The following is a 19,508-nucleotide window of genomic DNA, read 5'->3' as shown; positions in this document are numbered from 1 at the left end:
ATCACTCGGCTCTCAGCAAGACTACACGCTACCGTGTATTCAGAAAACCTGGGTTTCAATATGATCATCTAGCAGTTAGATTAGGACAAAGATCTTGTGTTCTGGAAACTTACTCAGCTGGACAATGAGTAAGCCTGCAACATTGAAGACTGCATTGTGATTTTACTCAAAAACCTTTCTTTAAAATGAGATTCAAGAGTACCGCAAAATAATGGTTCTTTTACAAGGTCATAAAACTAGTGTTATAAGTAAGGTGTGTCTAGAGAATGGCCACAAGACAAGATTAAGCCAACAAAACATGATTTAATAAACATTACACAATACATGAAAGTGTCAAAGCTATAAACAGTGTTCTGTATACATGTACATTGGTTCTAGATCATTGAAATATATTACCTCACATACATTTCTGTCTGATTCAGTGTTTCCTGAACAGGATATGAATAATGAGTGAGCCTGATCGTACGTCCTAAAATCAATCCATTAACAGCAAAGGTTCATGACTTCCCAAATACTGTCCTAACAATGTGACAGCGTACAAATTTATCAAGGTGTACGATTTTGAGGAGCAATGTGGGAAAGAAAAAAAAAAAAACTATTCGATAAAAAGGTGGGTGCTTGGGTTTCAGGGGTTATATTCTGTGTCAAACTTAGTTAGATGGTGACTTACCCGAAAACATCGGGGTTTCATCCTGGCCTCCCAGCTCTTTACTACGATCCATGGGAATACGCTTCATTATTTCTTTTCTCGCTCTAGTCAACTCAGAGAAAAAAGCCTTTTCCTATAAGCCAGCTCCAATACTCTTTTTTTTAAAACCTCCTGAACACCACTTCGCAACAACTCCAACAACCACACTCTTTTTCCCCCCTCCTTATATATCTCGTCTTTTCCCCCTTCTCCTTTGGTATTTCAAAAGGCCTGCCCTGATTCACAGGTTAATTTTACCGGGGTGGGGAAAACGGATTCACCAACTAACATGCTTCTGAAACTCAAACTGCTATCAAAACGAAAAGACATTTACGAGGGGAAATCAAAGGGATTATTATATTAGTGTCGCCTTGCATCTCCAGACAATCAGACAGAGACTCACCTTCTCTCACACGGGGTCCTCATAATACAAACACGGGCTAAATACCGGGTTCAAGTTACTGGTATCAGGGTTAATGCTTAAGTTTGCAGACGATACTAAGGTTGGCAGGGTTGTTAATGACAGTAATTATAGTACACTACTGCAACAGGATCTGAAAAAGTTCAACAGATGAGTTGAGAGGTGGCAACTGAAGTTTAACATTGACAAATGTAACGTACTGCACGTGGGTATCAGTAATCCCGGAGTAACGTATCAACTGGATGGTACTACACTCGGGGTAGTGGAGAATGAAAAGGATGTGCTGGTAACTGTTCAGTCAAGATATGAAGCTTTCTGAGCAGTGCAAAAAGGCTGCAAAAGTAGATCATGGTGTCTTTTCAATGACATACAGAAATTTTGCTAGCAGGGATAAGGAGGTGATTGTCTCCTTCTATAAGGCAATGGTCAGGTCTGGAGGCCCTATTTTAGGAAAGATGTAGAGCTGCTGGAACAAGTACAGAGAAAGGCAATGAGATTCGTGATGGGGGACAAAGGGTTGGTGTTACCACGAAAGGCTTAACTTCCAAAAATTGCAGCTTCTGGAGACTAGGCACCTGCAAGGTGATCTAACTGAGGTGTATAAGGCCTTGAATGGATTGGGCAAGCTCAATGCTAATGGGATTCTTCCTCTTGCTAAGATTACTCACCCGAGGGGGCATAAATTCAAATTGAGGAAAGACAATTGTAGAATAGATGTGCGGAAATTTGCCTTTAGCCAGAGGGTGGTTGATAGCTGGAACAAACTTCCATGTGTTGTAGTGGAAGTGAGCAACTTAAATAAGTTCAAGGCAGAACTAGACAAACATTTGGAGTGAATGAATGGGTGAAATGCAGAGGGTGGGTGTTTTTTTTTTTTGGCTGATGCTACATAAGATTCCTGCTATGTATACATCATGTGCTCTATGAATGCTAAGAGGTTGGGATAATTTAATGGTTGATACAGGAAAACATGAATCTCTAGCTGAAAATTAGACTAAATCAGATAAGTTTAGAGATATTCCATTTAATAAAAATAATAAATTGAATGCTCTTCCTGGGATGACATTACTAGAAAACTGAATTCAACACATCAATTTGCATCTTTTATCAGACAGAAATAATGACAAAAACATTATAAATTGTTTCAATTAATTACAATCATCTGCTTCACCTTATCAGTAACTAACTTCATGGATATCTGGTGAAAAAAAAATGTGCCATTTAAGTTAAATTTTAAAATATGAAATTGATTTGAACAATTTTTTGGGATCTTGTAGATAATGTAAATTCAAGAAATTTTTCAATTCCTGCAAGTATTCAAAAAGCTAAAAAGATAGTACTATTGCAATCAGTAGTGCTGAAGCTGAAAGAGGATTCGAGGATTCAGTTTAATGAACATAATTTGTACAAGGGTGAGAAATAATTTAACAATAGATGACCTATTGGATTTAATGACGATAAATCTATTGGGAAAAGAGTTAGCGGATTGAGATGCAACTCCATTTATCAAATCATGGTTGAATTGCAATCATAGTCTGGCTACGGATACAAGAGCTCAGTAAAAGTCAACAAAAACATGGAAATTACAATAAAAAATGAAAATATCATTATTGTTTGAACTTTTTAATTCAAAATTGTTGTAAATCAGTAAAATTTACAATAAATATATGTATGCATACACATTCTTAGTCTTGTGTTTTTTTTTCCAGCAAGGTGGTTTTAAAAGTTTATCAGCACACCCCTTTAAACCCTTCATGCTGGGACGAGGCTGAGCCAAATGAAATTAGCATTGTCATAATTACAAATGACTGTTTATTAGAGAAACTTCTGAGCATAAAGGCAACTACGGTGCACGGAGTTGGTGGCATACGCACTGCAGTTTCCACAGGAGGAAATTATGAGGATATCTTCAGACTCGGGAGATATTCCTTTGGACTGGAGTAATGCCAACATATCACCAATACATAAAGTCGGTTCTAAGAGTGAAGTTGGTAACTACATACCAATTCCAGCTACATTTAGATATTTATAGCATTCTGAAGGACACACAACTCAGATTTGTTATGGGAAAATCTTGTTCAATTTAGAAGACTATTTTGACAATTACTCATTAAGTGGATTTAGGGAACACAACAATCTATTAGATTTTAGCAAGGCATTTCACTCTGTCCCTCATGATTGGTTACTGTATAAGATTGTACATGCTGGGATTACTGGTTTCTAATATGGATTGCTGGGCAGAAGGTTGATTACTGGATATTGCTCAGCTTGGTGTAATCTCAGGAGAGGAGTCCGTCAAGGATCAGTTCTAGGAACGTTGTTGCTTCTCATTTTCTTAAATAACATCAACAAAGGGATAGGTTTGGTGTCAAAATTTGCAGATGTATAGAGATTGGTAAGAATTGTTAATTCACAGCCAAGCAGAATTCCTTTAGGATGACTTCAGCAGAATTCAAAGATAGTCACACCACGTGCTTTCCTTGATGCCAGTTTACACTATTTAGAAAACTTCATATCTGCCGAGATTGCAACTCCCAAACCACTTTCCTCCTCCACTCTTTTTTATTCAACCCCAACAAGTGTATAATTCATTTCAGGGTTCCTATTCCCACAGTGTAAGACTTTGCATTTTGCAGCATTTATTTATAAATGATTTATTGAACTTATCCTGCAGAGATAGGTGGCCTTACATAAGTTAATTGCCTTACATAAGGCAATTAAGACCACATTTAGAATACTGTGTTCCAGTATGAAGACCTCATCTGAAAAAAAGATATTAAGCTTCTTGAAATGGGAGTCAGGGGAGGTACCCATGGACTGGAGATGTGCAAATGTGACCCCAATTCACAAAGGGGGATCAAAGGCTAACACAAGTAATTATAGATCTGTGAGTTTAACTTCTGTTCCCGGAAAATTAATGGAGGCACTGGTGAAAGAAGCACTGCAGGATCATCTAGACAAGACTTCAGTTATAGCTAGGACACAGCATGGTTTTGTTAAGGGTAAGTCTTGCCTGACCAATTTGATTGGATACTATGATGCAGTCACAAAAGAACTGGATGCAGGGAATAACTTTGATATTATATACTTGGATCTTAGAAAGGCTTTTGATACTGTTGCACATGGAAGACTGCTGCACAAATTGGAGCAGTGTGGCATTGGAGGCAAATTGCTGCTATGGATAAAGGGGTGGTTGAGGGGGAGAACACAGAGTGGTAATCAATGGACACTGCTCATCGTGGACTAATGTTATTAGTGGAGTCCCTCAGGGTTCAGTATTGGGTCCTTTATTGTTTTCTGTATTTATAAATGATATTGATGATGGTATATCAGGCTTAATGTCCAAGTTTGCAGACGATAGAAGGTTGGCAGGGTTGTCAAGGACACTACTGACACTATGCTGCTGCAACAGGATTTGGAAAGGTTGAGCAGATGGGCTTCGAGGTGGCAAATGAAGTTTAACATTGACAAATGTAAAGTACTACATATGGGAAACAGCAACCCCAGAGCAACGTATCAACTCTGTGGTACTACACTGACAGTGGTAGAGAATGAAAGGGACCTGGGGGTGGTTGTGCAGGCAGATATGAAGTTCTCTGAGCAGTGCAGACGGGCTGCAAGAGTAGCTCATGGTGTATTGTCAATGATATATAGGAATTTTTCTAGCAGGGATAAGGAGGTGATTATTCCCTTGTATAAGGCAATGGTCAGGCCACACCTAGAGTACTGTATACAGGCCTGGAGGCCTCATTTCAAGAAGGATGTAGAGCTGATGGAACGAGTACAGAGAAGGGCAACTAGATTGGTGAATGGGACAAAGGGGTGCTCTTACGAAGAAAGGCTTAAGTTTTGCGAATTACAGTGTCTGGAAACTAGGCACCAGCGAGGTGATCTGATAGAGGTGTACAAAGCCTTGAATGGTTTGAGCATGCTCAATGCTGATGGGATTCTTCCTCTTGCTCAGAATAATCACCTGAGAGGGCATAAATTCAAATTGAGGAAAGACAGATGTAGGATAGATGTGCGGAAATTTGCCTTTAGCCAGCGGGTGGTTGGTGGGTGGAACAGACTTCCATCCCTTGTCATGGAAGTTGATAGCCTAAATAAGTTTAAGGCTCAGCTGGACAGGTATTTCGAACGAACAGAGGGGTGAAGTGGAAGTGGTTATTTTTATTTATTTATGTTACTTTTTTTTTTTTTTTTTTTTTGGCTGATGCTGCATAAGCTTGCTTTCTTGCATCAAATGCCTCTACTAATGCTCTACTAATGCTAATGCTCTACTAACTTAAATCAAGAGATCAACCGTACGAGGAGTCATAATATTTGGGCTTTACAACATGGCACCCCAGATGTGACTGGATTGAGGTTTATAAGGCACTGAGAGGGATTAGTAAAAGGAATAATGGAATTCTCAATGAAATGAAGAATTCCTGAACTATGGGGCATAAATTCAAATTACAGGGATTGATGATTACATCAGATTGTAGGAAGTATTCTTTTGGCCTGTGAGTCACTGAATGTTGGAACAAGTTGCCCTCAAGGTAGTTGAGGATGACAAGTCTGAGTACATTTAAAGTCAACTGGCAGTTACCTGTGTGAGGAGGGAGGCATATAATTTGTATTTTTATTAATCTGTTTGGTGAGATTATTTTTTTTTTGCCACTGCAGAAAAGCCCGTGGCTTCCTTGAATTACCATATATGGTAAATACTATAAGTTGTTGCAAAACTGCAGCATGTTCAGTCTAGAATAACATATATGAGATGTATCTCAGAGTGGGAAGTAGAGGGTTGTGATTCTTAGTTACCCTTAATATTGGCTATGGGACCGGCTGTTCCTGAGCTTCATAACTGACAGGCAAAGGGGCAGATGGGCTTAACATCAAAATTTGCAGATATGAAGATTGGGAGGAAAGGTGAGGGAGGGAGGGAGGGAGGGAGGGAGAGAGAGAGAGAAGTGATGATCAGCACCAAACAGTGCTCCTTGAGAATGAATTGGATAGGCTTCGAGGATGGTCAGCAAAATGGCAGCTAAATTTTAATTTAGCAAAACAGGTCTTATACTTGGGGAACAGTCACTCCAAAATGACTTACACATTCGGTGGAATTAAATTAAAATACCAGAGAAAGAATAGGAATTGGAAGTTACAATAATCTTGGGCATGATGTCTTCAAACATACAAATTCTACTAGATTCAAGAATGGAGGATATTACAAATGAAAATGGGGAATAAAAGAGAAACTGGAACAAACATTATAAAAGTAATGTAAAAAAACATTAATTTTAAAATCAATACTATAATTTTCCATAAGTTTTATTACACTAAATAATATTTACAATCATATTTAATGATGACAAAAAATTCAAAATTATTTCAAAATATACAAAAAAAATGATCAAGTTGTCTTTTTGAAATAAAAAGATGATCAAGTTGTCAGAAAATCTTCATTAAACTATCATTCCATTAAATTTCCTCTAAACTTTATTTCAGGCAGCTTTTTAATCATTAGGTTTCATTCCATTAAATGGAAATATAAATGTTTTTGCAGAAACCACATTAGACATAAAAACAAAAGAAGAATATAGATAGTAGAAGTACAAAAATTCGTTTAGTTCTCCCTTGAATTTATTCAACCCATCCACTTCCACAAGAGATGGAAGCTTGTTCCAACAATCAACCATCTGGTGGCTGAAGGCAAATTTTTACACATCTATTCTGCAAACATCCTTCCTTGACTTGAATTTATATGCTATATGCATCCTCATGATGTAACACTACCAAGCAGAACCATGAATCTCACTGTCATCTGTCTTTCAACTTCCCATATCATAAAAGGATTCTGATAGAGGTTGATTGACTTCAAAGATTATTAACACATTGAATATTACATAGAGTTATATTTTTACATAACATAAAGTATTTTTAATACATGGAGTTATTTGTACATACAGTATCTTTAAATAATTATAGCAAAATGTGAATACATTGTTACCATTTATAATTCAAATAAGGAAAATAATTTACATTTAGCCATACAGTCTGTTAACAAATTTTTTACAGCTTCTTATATAATTTGCAAACAGAACACTAATTACACCCATCTATGAACTTAAAAACCAATTGCTTCAAATGAACTGCATACTATGAAGCCATTTTTAAATGGGGAAGACAATTTATGCAGAATGTAAGGTGATTCATGCTTGAATTCTACTGGGTTTTTTTTTGAAAAATAACATACATGAGAAATCACTAAATTTATTACTCCTTTTCAAGATGCTGTCCCTTAACACTTGTGTAATTTTGCCATCACCAAGGAAAAGACACTTACACTCAAAACAGGTTGACTAAATAGCCTATTCAGGTTGCTGCTGTTCAGTTTTTTGATTAATCTTTGGACTATACAGGTTACTGGCTTGATTTCTTAGCTAATGACAAAACTGACAAGTTCTAAGTTTGTGGACATCACTATGAAGCAGTGGAGTGATTGCTTTGAAAGATAACCAAGCCCTTTGATTGCAAAATGATGTGTGAATACCACTGAAAAGCTAGTTGCAGTAATAATGTCTCTTAACTATTGCATAAAATAGCAGCAAATAAGAAACAGTCCTGTCGAAAGTTATGCCTTAACTCTTTTTTGTGTAGTGGAATCTTCTGAAACATCATTCTGTATCAGAAATCTGATTTTGCAGCAAAGTTGTTTGACCATAACATATCAGAACCCACTATGTGGTAGAGAAAACTATTTCCATCCTGCTCAGATGGGTTGAGCTGTTTAGCAGAAAGGGCAACATGTTGTGCTTTGGTCAAATGACAGCACCAACCACAAGAATATAATATGGTTTAGGAAAAGGGAAGAATCTTACAGAATACAGTCCAAATTTTCCTCAATATCTTGAATCATTCATAATATCAAAAATAAATTTCAATTCATTAACAAATCTCCACTGTGTAGTAAAATTCAACTTATTTAGTAGGCAATGCCACAAATTAATATGTAATATAGCAGTGGCAGACTGAAATCAATTTTCAATACCCAAGGTTAATTGAAGAACCCTTTTCACAGAAGTCATTTTGCTGTACTATGAAATTAACTGAAAAAAAGTAATCTTTGTGGCATTTTTGTAGCCTTTCTATAAGTTTTTTTTTTTTCTAATATGATATTTGAAGAGAGAGAGACAGAAAAATTTTGTACTGTTTTTAATACACAGTGATCGTTTTTGTAACTTTACACAAAGTGCCTGACTCAAAAAGAAGCCACTGTTTATTATTTATTTATTATTATCATATAATATACACAACAAGCATGTGCCCAATGTATAACAGCAGTAAAATATGGTACCCAAAGATTTCTTTGTGTCATATAACGAATTAATAATTATGAAAATAATCAATAAGGAATAACCAATGATTTGTATTCATGCTTGAATTCTAGTGAAGGAAAGTAAACTTGAATTCTACTGTTGATTCTCCAACTTAGAATTTCTTATAGAATAAATTTGAATGATAAAAATACCAAAAAAATTTACAAGATTTTCCTCTTAAAATGCACTTGTAATCAACCTCAACATATAAAGCAATTACAGAAACTTCACAAATGGGGATCAAAAGGTGACATGAGTAATTACAGACTTATTAGCTTAATAACTGTTCCAGAAAAAAAAATGGGGTCATTTGTTAAAAAATTAATGCAGGACCGTCTGGACAGGAATGCAATTATACCGCAGTCAGAGCATGGATTTGTTAATGGGGCAGTCTTGTCTAACCAAACTGATGGGTTTCTATCATGCAGTGACCAAGGAACTTTTTTTTTTTTTTCGTTAGTTGTTGGCGCATCGGCTTCTGTGGCCATAATGCACCTCCCAAAGTTTCTGCATTTTACTCTGATCCACACCCGAGGCAGGATTCAAACCCGCGACCTTTGGGTTACCAGGCAGGCACTTTACCCACCTGGCTAGCCCGGTCGGCTACCAAGGAACTAAGGGGATGGGATTGTCTAACCAAACTGATAGTACTATCAGTTTGGTTAGACAAACTAATTGCAGTGACCAAAGAACTAGATGCAAAGCAGAATTTTGATTTCATATACTGTACTTGGATTTCTGGAAAGCTTTTGATACCATTAAATATAAGAGACTGCTGTACAAAGTGAAGCAATGTGGCATTAAGGGAAAGTTACTGCGATGGATAAATGGATGATTAAGTGGAATAACACAGTAGTGGTTGTCAACATGCATTGCTCTTAATGGACTAACGTTATTCGTATAGTTTCCCACAGTTCAATGAGAGATCCACCTGTTGTTTTTAATATTTTTCAATGATATTCATGAAAGCATATCATGTTTAATGTCTAAGTCTGGATGATACAAAGGTCTGAAATGTGCTCAACGACATTCATCAGGATCAGCTACCAAAACAGTATCTAGGAAAACTGGGTTGATGGGCTGAGAAATGGCAGTTGAAATTTAACATTGATAAATGCAAGGTACTACACATGAGTAGCAGTAACCCCGAGTACCTTATCAACAGTTGTATAGTAATACATTTGGGGTAGATGAGAATGAAAAAGACCTGGGGGTTAATTGTGAAGTCAGTCATGCTGGTGGGATAGCACATAAGGTTTTGTCAATGATATACAAAATCTTTGCTACCAGAAATAAGGAGGTGATTAATCGTTTGTATAATGCCATGATTAGGCGGCATCTTGAGTACTGTATACAGGTACTCAAGATGCACATGCACACTGTATACAGGATTTATATCTGCTGTAATGGGTGCAGAGAAGGGCAACCAGAAGAATAGGGTGCACTTAGCTAGAAAGGCTTCAGTTCTGCAAACTGCAGCATCTCGAGACCAGGCACCTACAGGGAGATATGACTGAAGGGTTTAAAGCTTGAATTGATCGAGTAAGCAGAATATTAATGGTATTCTTCCACTTGCTGAGACTACACAAATGAGTGGACATAAATTTAAGTTGAAGGAGGATAGTTGCAGAATAGATGTGAGGAAGCCTTCAGACACTAGGTGGTTGATTGATGGAAGATGATTCCATCTGTTGTTATGGAAGGGGATAGAATGAATAAATTCAAATGAGAATTAGAAAATTTCTTGGCAGATATGGATAGGTGAAATTTTATTTTTTATTTTTTTTTTGGCTGATGCTATATAAGCTTGCCATCCATTACTATTACTACTAGAAATGCTTCTCCTGAAAATAAATTGTCCTTTCTCATTGCATAAAATGTCAAAAACTTGTCATATAGGAATAGAATGGTTAATTTTCTGAAAAAATGATAACGGCTAAAAACACTATAATTGCACTTCTCTCTTAAACTTAATTAATTTTTTTCTAATTTTAATTAATTTTTTAATTTTAAATCTATTAATTATGATTTGCTAAACCAAATTAAAAAACTAAGAAAAAATAAATAAGAGAAACAAATAGTTTTTATTTTATTTTTATAAATTACATGAGTCTGTGATCCCAGAGACTGAAACCCAAGTTACTCAAATGTGTGGCAGATGTGACATGAACCTCTGTACTTTTGCCAGCTATTAGCGTTTAGTCAGTAAAATCAAAGTTCTCTGGCAAGATTCAATACCTCTTTTTGCTGCTGTTGCACAGCTGCCACATAAGTATGAGAATTGCCTAGAAGAAAGGCAGACAATTTTGCTTGCATAGCATCTGTTATATGCCACACACAGAAAATTAATGTCTCCTAGTATGATCGATTTGACATAAGAAAACACAATTAGAGAATAATGGCAGGCAAAACTACATTTGATGATTTTAATCCTTTACAAATAGGGAAAAAAAAAAAAAAAAAAAAAAACAGAAAAATAAAGAAGTGGCACACTAGCAACAATAGAATGCTAAGCTTAATTGTTTAGGAAACTGCACAAACACTATTAAAAAAAAAGGATTCTACCTGAACTTCTTCAAATCAGAAGCTCAATAAATTTCACATGTTAAAACTGACAGGAGATTCTCCGATTATAAAGGAATAAGGGTTTTCAGATCAGTTTACAGGATTGGCTTGTCGTATACTTAAGGTAGTTTATTGTTAGTGTGAAGTAAGAGGTGATTTTTCAAGTTAGATGACTGACAAAATGTCTTCTTATACATTTCATAAAAAAATAGATTCTTAGTATGAACAGTTGCGTTTTTAATGTACCAGATTGTGAAAATGCTCTGCCACATATTTAAGAGGAAATTAATTTTCCTTAGTGTGAATTATTTGGTGTTTCTTTCATTTATGTGATTGAATGCCTTGCCACACAATTCACATGAAAATTGTTTTTACATAGTATAAACTAATATGTGAGTTTTTAGAGCATGACAATCTGAAAATGTAGAAAATGGTTTCTCAATTGTGTGTGAACTAAGAGGTGTGTTAAAAAGGCTATATGATTGCAAAAATGCCTTACCACATATTTCATAAGAAATGGATTTCTCCCCAGTATGAATTAACTGGTGGGTTTTTAAACTACTAGATTGAGAATATGCCTTGCCACACATTTCTCAAGGGCCGCCTCCGTAGCCAGGTGGGCAGGAGCAGCAGTGCATAGCACATGCTTCTTGATTAGACCGGGGTTCGAGCCCGTGACTACCAAATACGGAGGATGCGGAAAGGTCAGGGAATGACCACTGCATATCCTCGGAGCAATATGGCCTTAGTTACTAATGCTCCTAAAACCCAAATAAACAACAACGACAACAAACATTTCTCAAGAAAATGGCTTCTCCTGTGTATGAACTAAAAGTTTGGCGTTCAGTCTATATGATTGCAAAAATGCCTGACAACATATTTTCAACAAAAAGATTTCTCCTGAGTATGAATTAACTGGTGCATTTTTAGAATACGAGACTGAGAAAATGCCTTGCCACATGTTTCACAAGAAAATGGTTTCTCCTGAGTGTGAACTAACAAGTGTTCCTTCAGATGACCTGACTGAGTAAATGCCTTGCCACATTTTTCACAGTGAAATGATTTTGCTTTAGTATGAACTAACATGTGAGTTTTGAATGAAGTAGAATGTGAAAATGTGTTGCCACATATTTCACAACAAAATCGTTTCTCCTGAGTATGAACTAATAGGTGGGATTTTAGCCCTCCCGACTGAGAAAAGGCCTTGCCACATATTTCACAAGAAAATCGTTTCTCTTGTGTATGAAGTAAAAGGTGTCTTTTCAGGTTATATGACTGTGCAAATGTACTCCAACATATTTCACAACGAAAAGATTTCTCTCTGGTATGAACTATCTGGTGGGTTTTTAGCTTTCGAAACAAATAAAAGGCCTTGCCACATATTTTACAAGAAAATGGTTTCTCGTCAGTGTGAATTAACAGATGTTCTTTCAGATAACTTGACTGAGTAAATGCCTTGCCACATTTTTCACAAGAAAATAGTTTTCCATGTGTATGGACTAAAAGGTGTCTTTTCAGGCTAGATGATTGCGAAAATGCACTACAACATATTTCACAACGAAAAGATTTCTCTCCGGTATGAACTACCTGGTGGGTTTTTAGTTTACGAAACAAAGAAAATGTCTTGCCACATATTTCACAAGAAAATGGTTTCTCCTGAGTGTGAACAAAGAGGTGTTCTTTCAGATGACTTGACTGAGTAAATGCCTTGCCACATGTTTCACAAGAGAATGGGTTTTCTTTATTATGAATTATCATGTGAGTTTTTAGCCTATTAGACAGAGTAAAGGCCTTGCCACATATTTCACAATGAAAAGATTTCTCCTTACTATGAAGTAACTGGTGGGTTTTTAGATTATAAGATCGAATAAATTTCTTGCCACATGTTTCACAAGAAAACGGTTTCTCTTGGGTATGAACAGTTCTGTCACATGGATATGCCATTGCTGTTTTTCCGTGTTGTCCATTCATACTTGTCACTATTTATCAACTTTCTTTTAGTGGTAACTCTATACACTTAATTACTCTTTTAAATATATAAAAATTTACATGGCATTGATGATTCTGAATATTTTAGAATTATTTCAGTTCCTTGTATATGTTGAGGATACACAGAGCATAAAAATATTTTCTTGGGTGAAGTAACTTTCAGTGTTAATGTTAACTTTCACAACTATATTTTGATGATTAACACTGAGACTGTTCATTAAACACTTTGAATTAAGTGCTTACTTTTTTTTGTCAATATTTAAAACACAAACAACACACTCTCAAGGGAATACGTTTCTCTTCTTAATATCTTCTGCCTGCTCCTGTGGAAAAAAAAAAAATGAAATATAATTTCAGCAAATATTCCTTTTTTGCCTATCAACTTTCAGCATTAATGAAGCCTCAGGTTTTATTTAGTTTGCACCAATTAATGAATAACTAATCAATTGTTAAGTTTACACCTATGAAATTAACAGAATTTCATGAAATATATTTTTTAAATAACTGATAAATTTAAGTACCTTTCTAAAGTCAAACTGATCATATTCTCCCAAATTTTTTAACATAGTTTTCCTGAATAAATGTCTTTAATTCTTGAAAGGAATAATGATGAAAAATGAAGTTGCCAAATTACTTGAGCAGAAAAAGACGTTATGGAAAACTTACAGAGCAATAAAAAGTACCGAAGCCTATAACAGCTACAAACTGATCTGTAATAATGGCACTGAAAGGGTTAGGCTGGCAAAGACAGATTATGAGAAATTGCTGGCAAAGGGAGCAAAGATGGGAGATAAGGAATTCTTCACATAAATAAATGCAAAGAAGAGAAGGACAAACCAGATCAGACCCTTATGTAATGGACGTGGGATAGTATTAGATACCCCAGCTGAAGTTGCAGATGAACTCAACAGTTACTTTGTTACTATATTTATGGAAGAAAAACCCTCCACATCAATGAGAAATAATGGGAGTGAAGTTGAAAAAAAAAAATGTAATTAATGATGTTGAAATTTCACATATTTATTTAATGAAAAACTTTTGAACCTACAGGCCAGTAAGGCTCCTGGGGTTGATGGCATTTACTCTATAATCTTAAGGGAGGTAGCAAGTGAGTGCACTGAACGATTGAGGCTAATTATGAGAGCATCACTGGACTCGGACTGATTCCTTTGGATTGGAAAAGTGCCAACGTATCTCCAATACATAAGGGTGGTTCTAAGAACGAAGTGGGAAATTACCGGTGATTAGTCTAACTCCAGTAGTAGGGAAAATCATGGAGACTGTGATCAAGGGTGGAATTCAGAATCACTTAGATAGAAATGGAATTCTGAAGGATACTCAGCATAGTTTTGTAAAGGGAAAATCATGTTTAACTAATCCGGTCGGGTATTTCGACAGGGTCACTCAAGAGCTGGACTCGGGGAATAATTTTGACGTTGTTTATTTGGATTTCAGCAAAACATTTGACTCAGTCCCACATGAACTTTATAAGATGGAACAGGTTGGAATCAGGGGAGGTACCCATAGACTGGAAATGTGCAAATGTGACCCCAATTCACAAAGGAGGATCAAAGGCTGACACAAGTAATTATAGACCTGTGAGCTTAACTTCTGTTCCAGGAAACTTAATGGAGGCACTGGTTAAAGAAGCACTGCAGGATCATTTAGACAAGACTTCAGTTATAGCTCAGGCACAGCATGGTTTTGTTAAGGGGAAGTCTTGCCTGACCAACTTGATTGGATACTATGATGCAGTCACAAAAGAACTGGATGCAGGGAATAACTTTGATATTATATACTTGGATCTTAGAAAGGCTTTTGATACTGTTGCACATGGAAGACTGCTACACAAATTGGAGCAGTGTGACACTGGAGGCAAATTGCTGCTATGGTAAAGGGGTGGTTGAGGGGGAGAAGACAGAGAGTGGTAATCAATGGACACTGCTCATCGTGGACTAATGTTATTAGTGGAGTCCCTCAGGGCTCAGTGTTGGGTCCATTATTGTTTTCTGTATTTATAAATGATATTGATGATGGTATATCAAGCTTAATGTCCAAGTTTGCAGATGATACAAAGGTTGGCAGGGTTGTCAAGGACACTACTGACACTATGCTGCTGCAACAGGATCTGAAAAGGTTGAGCAGATGGGTTGAGAGGTGGCAAATGAAGTTTAACATTAACAAATGTAAAGTACTACACATGGGAAACAGCAACCCCAGAGCAACGTATCAATTCTGTGGTACTACACTGACAGTGGTAGAGAATGAAAGGGACTTAGGGGTGGTTGTGCAGGCAGATATGAAGTTCTCTGAGCAGTGCAGACGGGCTGCAAGAGTAGCTCATGGAGTATTGTCAATGATATACAGGAATTTTTCCAGCAGGGATAAGGAGGTGATTATTCCATTGTATAAGGCAATGGTCAGGCCACACCTAGAGTACTGTATACAGGTCTGGAGGCCTCATTTCAAGAAGGATGTAGAGCTGCTGGAACGAGTACAGAGAAGGGCAACAAGATTAGTGAATGGAACAAAGGGGTGCTCTTACAAAGAAAGGCTTAAGTTTTGCAAATTACAGTGTCTGGAGACTAGGCACCAGCGAGGTGATCTGATAGAGGTGTATAAAGCCTTGAATGGTTTAAGCATGCTCAATGCTGATGGGATTCTTCCTCTAGCTCAGAAAAATCACCTGAGAGGGCATAAATTCAAATTGAGGAAAGACAGATGTAGGATAGACGTGCGGAAATTTGCCTTTAGCCAGAGGGTGGTTGGTTGGTGGAACAGACTCCCATCCCCTGTGGTGGAGGTTGATAGCCTAAATAAGTTTAAGGCTCAGCTGGACAGCTATTTTGAATGAACAGAGGGGTGAAGTGGAAGTGGGGTTTTTTTTTTTATTTGGCTGATGCTGCATAAGCTTGCTTTCTTGCATCAAATGCCTCTACTAATGCTAATCACGGGGGAAATCCTTAGATGGATAGCAGGGTGGCTTCAGGGCAGGAGGCAGAGGGGTGTGATAAATGGTTATTGCTTAGATTGGGTTGATGTAAGAAGTGGGGTTCCCCAAGGATCAGTATTAGGACCACTGTTGTTTATGATTTTCATAAATGACATCGACGAAGGGACAGATGGCGATGTCTAAATTTGCAGATGATGTAAAGATTAGTAGAGTAGTTAATGATTGCTGGTCATTTTCTCAGCTTTTTCTTCGAAGAAGCTGAGAATGACCGCCAATCATTAACTTGGTCAGAAAAATGGCAGCTATGCTTTAATCCAGCAAAGTGTAAGGTATTGCACACGGGGAACAGTAACCCCAAAATTATACCCCAACTTATACACTTGGCCGAGTTGAACCAAAGCAGGTAGTGGAGGAAAGGGACTTGGGTATTATGATACATTCGATATGAAGTTCTCTGAGCATTGTTGACTGGTTGCAAGGAGGGGCCCATGGTGTCCTATCAATGATTTATTGAACAATTGCTAGTAAAGATAAGGACATCATAATCCCATTACAGAACAGTACTGTACAAATTGGAGAGGTATGGCATTAAGGGTAAGTTGCTACAATGGATAAAGGGATGGATGAGTGGGAAATGACAGAGAATGGTAATCAATGGACAGTGCTCTTCGTGGACAAATGTTATTAGTGGAGTTCCCCAGGGTTCGGTGTTGGACCCATTGTTATTTTGTATACAGGACATTTCAAAAGTGATGGTCAATAATTTAAAGGTGAACTGTACAGACTACAATATGCAAAAAAAAAAAAAGCCAGGAAAACATGGGTCATTAAGTGAATTGTTTTCGAGATATTGCACATTTCTATTTGAGATCCACCACTGACTTGTTTGTTTAGGTTAGGTTATGCTCATTCTCTCCCTTTCCCCTCTCTCAATGTTCTCAGACATAGCAGGCATACTAGTACTTGTGAAAGGATAGTCAACATGGAAAGAGGTTACAGCAACGAAGAGTATGCAGACATGCACTTCATGTATGGTAAAGCCAACGGCAGTCACTTGAGGCTACACATTTGTACCAAGAAGCATTTCCCTGCCGAAGGTAGCCCAACAGGCACACATTCATAACGGTACATCAACACCTTAGAGAACATGGGAGCTTCGCACATGGAGTATGAGCAGGTAGGCCCAGAAGCATAACACTGATGTTGAGGAAAGGGTGTTAGAAAGAATAGAACAAAATCCAGGAATTTTGACAAAGAAGGTTGCTCTGCAAGAGCGTGTACTGAGTCATAGCAGTGTGTGGCAAATTTTACATCACCAATTACTGTACCCCTACCATATCCAGTGTGTACAAAGTCTCAGCAATAGAGACTACCCTCTCAGAGTGAACTTCTACCAATGGATGCAACAACAGTGTGTCCTGAATCCCCAATTTTTAAACAACATTTTGTACACTGACGAAGCTGGGTTTACTCGTGATGGTATTTTTAATTTTCATAATTGTCACATTTTGTCTGATGAAAATCCTAATGCAATTCACAAGTCATGACATCAGCAACGTTTTTCGTTGAATGTCTGGGCAGGACTACTAGGAGACTGTCTAATTGGACCACACTTTCTGCCAAACAGGCTAACAGGAGAGCTGTACCTTCAGTTCCTGCAGAATGTTCTTCCAGACCTCCTTGATGATGATAATGTTTCACTTCAGCAATGCCAGAACATGTGAATTATGCATGATGGTGCACCGGCACATTTTGCTCGAGATTTGGTATCTAACTAGATGGTATGGTCAAAGGTGAATAGGTAGAGGTAGGCCTTTAATGTGGCCTCCCAGATCACCAGACTTAAATCCTGTGGATTTTTGTATCTGGGGTCATGTAAAAAAAGTTTGATGTACACTTCTGACATTAACACAGTTGAGGAAGCCTTTCGGCAAATCAAAAATGACCCAGGAATGACTGAGAGGATTCGCTACTCAATGCAGAGAAGACTACAAAGCTGCATATGGATGCAAGGACAGCATTTTGAACATCCTGTAACATCTGTAATATCCTGTGGTGTTGAAACCAAAAATTAAAAATGTATTATCTTATGTTTAATAAACCACCCTTAGCAAAGGATTCACAGCTTTTTGCTAAACTAGTGCTCTCATAGTCAGTGGCAGATCTTAACAGAAACTGTGCATTATCTAGAAAACAGTTCATTTGCAGCCCAATGTTCACTGGGAGTTTTTTGCTTATTTCAATTTGTACTTTTCACCTTTAAATTATTGACAATCATTTTTGAAACACCCTGTATTTATCAATGATATTGATGAAAGTATATCAGGTTTAATGTCCAAGTTTGTAGATAATACAAAGGTTGACAGGGTTGTTAACAACAGTAAAGACAGTAAGATCAGAGCCAGTGATGAAACTACCACACGGCCATGCCAGCCATTATAGAGGGTGATGTAAAGACAGTGTGCTACTCCAACTGGATCTAGATAAGTTGGGCAAATGGGCTGAAAAGTAGCAACTGAAGTTTAACATTGACAAATGCAAAGTGCTGCATATGGGTAGAAGTAACACAAGAGAAACATACCGACTATGTGCTACTATACTCAGGGAAGTGGAAAGTGAAAAAGACCTGGGGGTAATTGTGCAGTCAAATATGAACTTTGCTGAGCAGTGCAAATGAGCTGTCAGGGCAGGTCATGGAGCTTTGTTAATGATATATAGGAATTTTGCTAGCAGGGACAGGGAGGTGATTATCCCATTATAAAAGGCAATGGTCAGACCACAGGTGGCCTCATTTTAGGAAGAATGTAGAGTTGCTGGAACGAGTACAAAGAAGGGCAACAAGATTGGTGAGGGGAACAAAGGGGTGCTCTTACCAAGAAAGGCTTAAGTTCTGCAAATTGCAGTGACTGGAGAGTAGGCAAATTGCAGTGACTAGAGAGTGACTCAATCAGATCACCTGCGAGGTGATCTGATTGAGGTGTATAAGGCCTTGAATGGGTTGAGCAAGCTGAATGCTCACAGGATTCTTCCTCTTGCTCAGATTGCTTTGAATATATGCCCCTGAAGGGGCATATATTCAAAGTGAGGAAAGACAGTTGTAGAATAGATGTGCAGAAATTTGCCTTTAGCCAGCGGGTAGTTGATTGGTGGAACAGACTTCTATCTTTTGTTGTGGAAGTTGATAGCCTAATTAAATTTAAGGCTGAGCTGGACAGGCACTTGGACCGAATGGAGGAGTGAAATGGGAGGGTTTTTCTTTTTTTTTTTGGCTGATAATGCATAAGCTTGCTTTCTTGCATTGTATGCCTCTACTAATACTAATTTAATATGATATTATATAAAAATATGTGTATATTGGATAATCCTACACTTTAGTGTCATGAGTCATGATCAGCCTGCAAGTCACTGCCAGCTCCAACCTGTCGTGAATTGTATTCTGATGGGCAGTTCCGACTTGCTGAGCATACACAACACTCACTCTTTCTGCCGGTTGCTGCTGTATCTGCCATTCTAATGTGCTGGGAATTGTCA

The 19,508-nt window shown here is 37.4% G+C and overlaps 1 protein-coding gene across 1 annotated transcript; it reads right to left on the bottom strand.

Moving 5' to 3' along the window:
• Window positions 1-11,917: 11,917 nt before the first annotated feature.
• LOC150075489 (uncharacterized) lies at window positions 11,918-13,122 on the bottom strand. The gene has a single exon (XM_090388509.1). It carries the CDS (start codon window positions 13,004-13,006, stop codon window positions 11,918-11,920), a length of 1,089 nt encoding a protein of 362 aa, XP_090244635.1. The 5' UTR covers window positions 13,007-13,122.
• Window positions 13,123-19,508: the final 6,386 nt, after the last annotated feature.

The sequence above is a fragment of the Mastigoproctus giganteus genome, chromosome 14, assembly GCF_048544385.1.
Source record: "Mastigoproctus giganteus isolate SK-2022 chromosome 14, ASM4854438v1, whole genome shotgun sequence".
Classification (NCBI taxonomy): Eukaryota; Metazoa; Arthropoda; class Arachnida; order Uropygi; family Thelyphonidae; genus Mastigoproctus; species Mastigoproctus giganteus.
The sequence above is the reverse complement of the archived record's forward strand: the minus strand, read 5'-3'. Positions and strand labels throughout refer to the sequence as shown.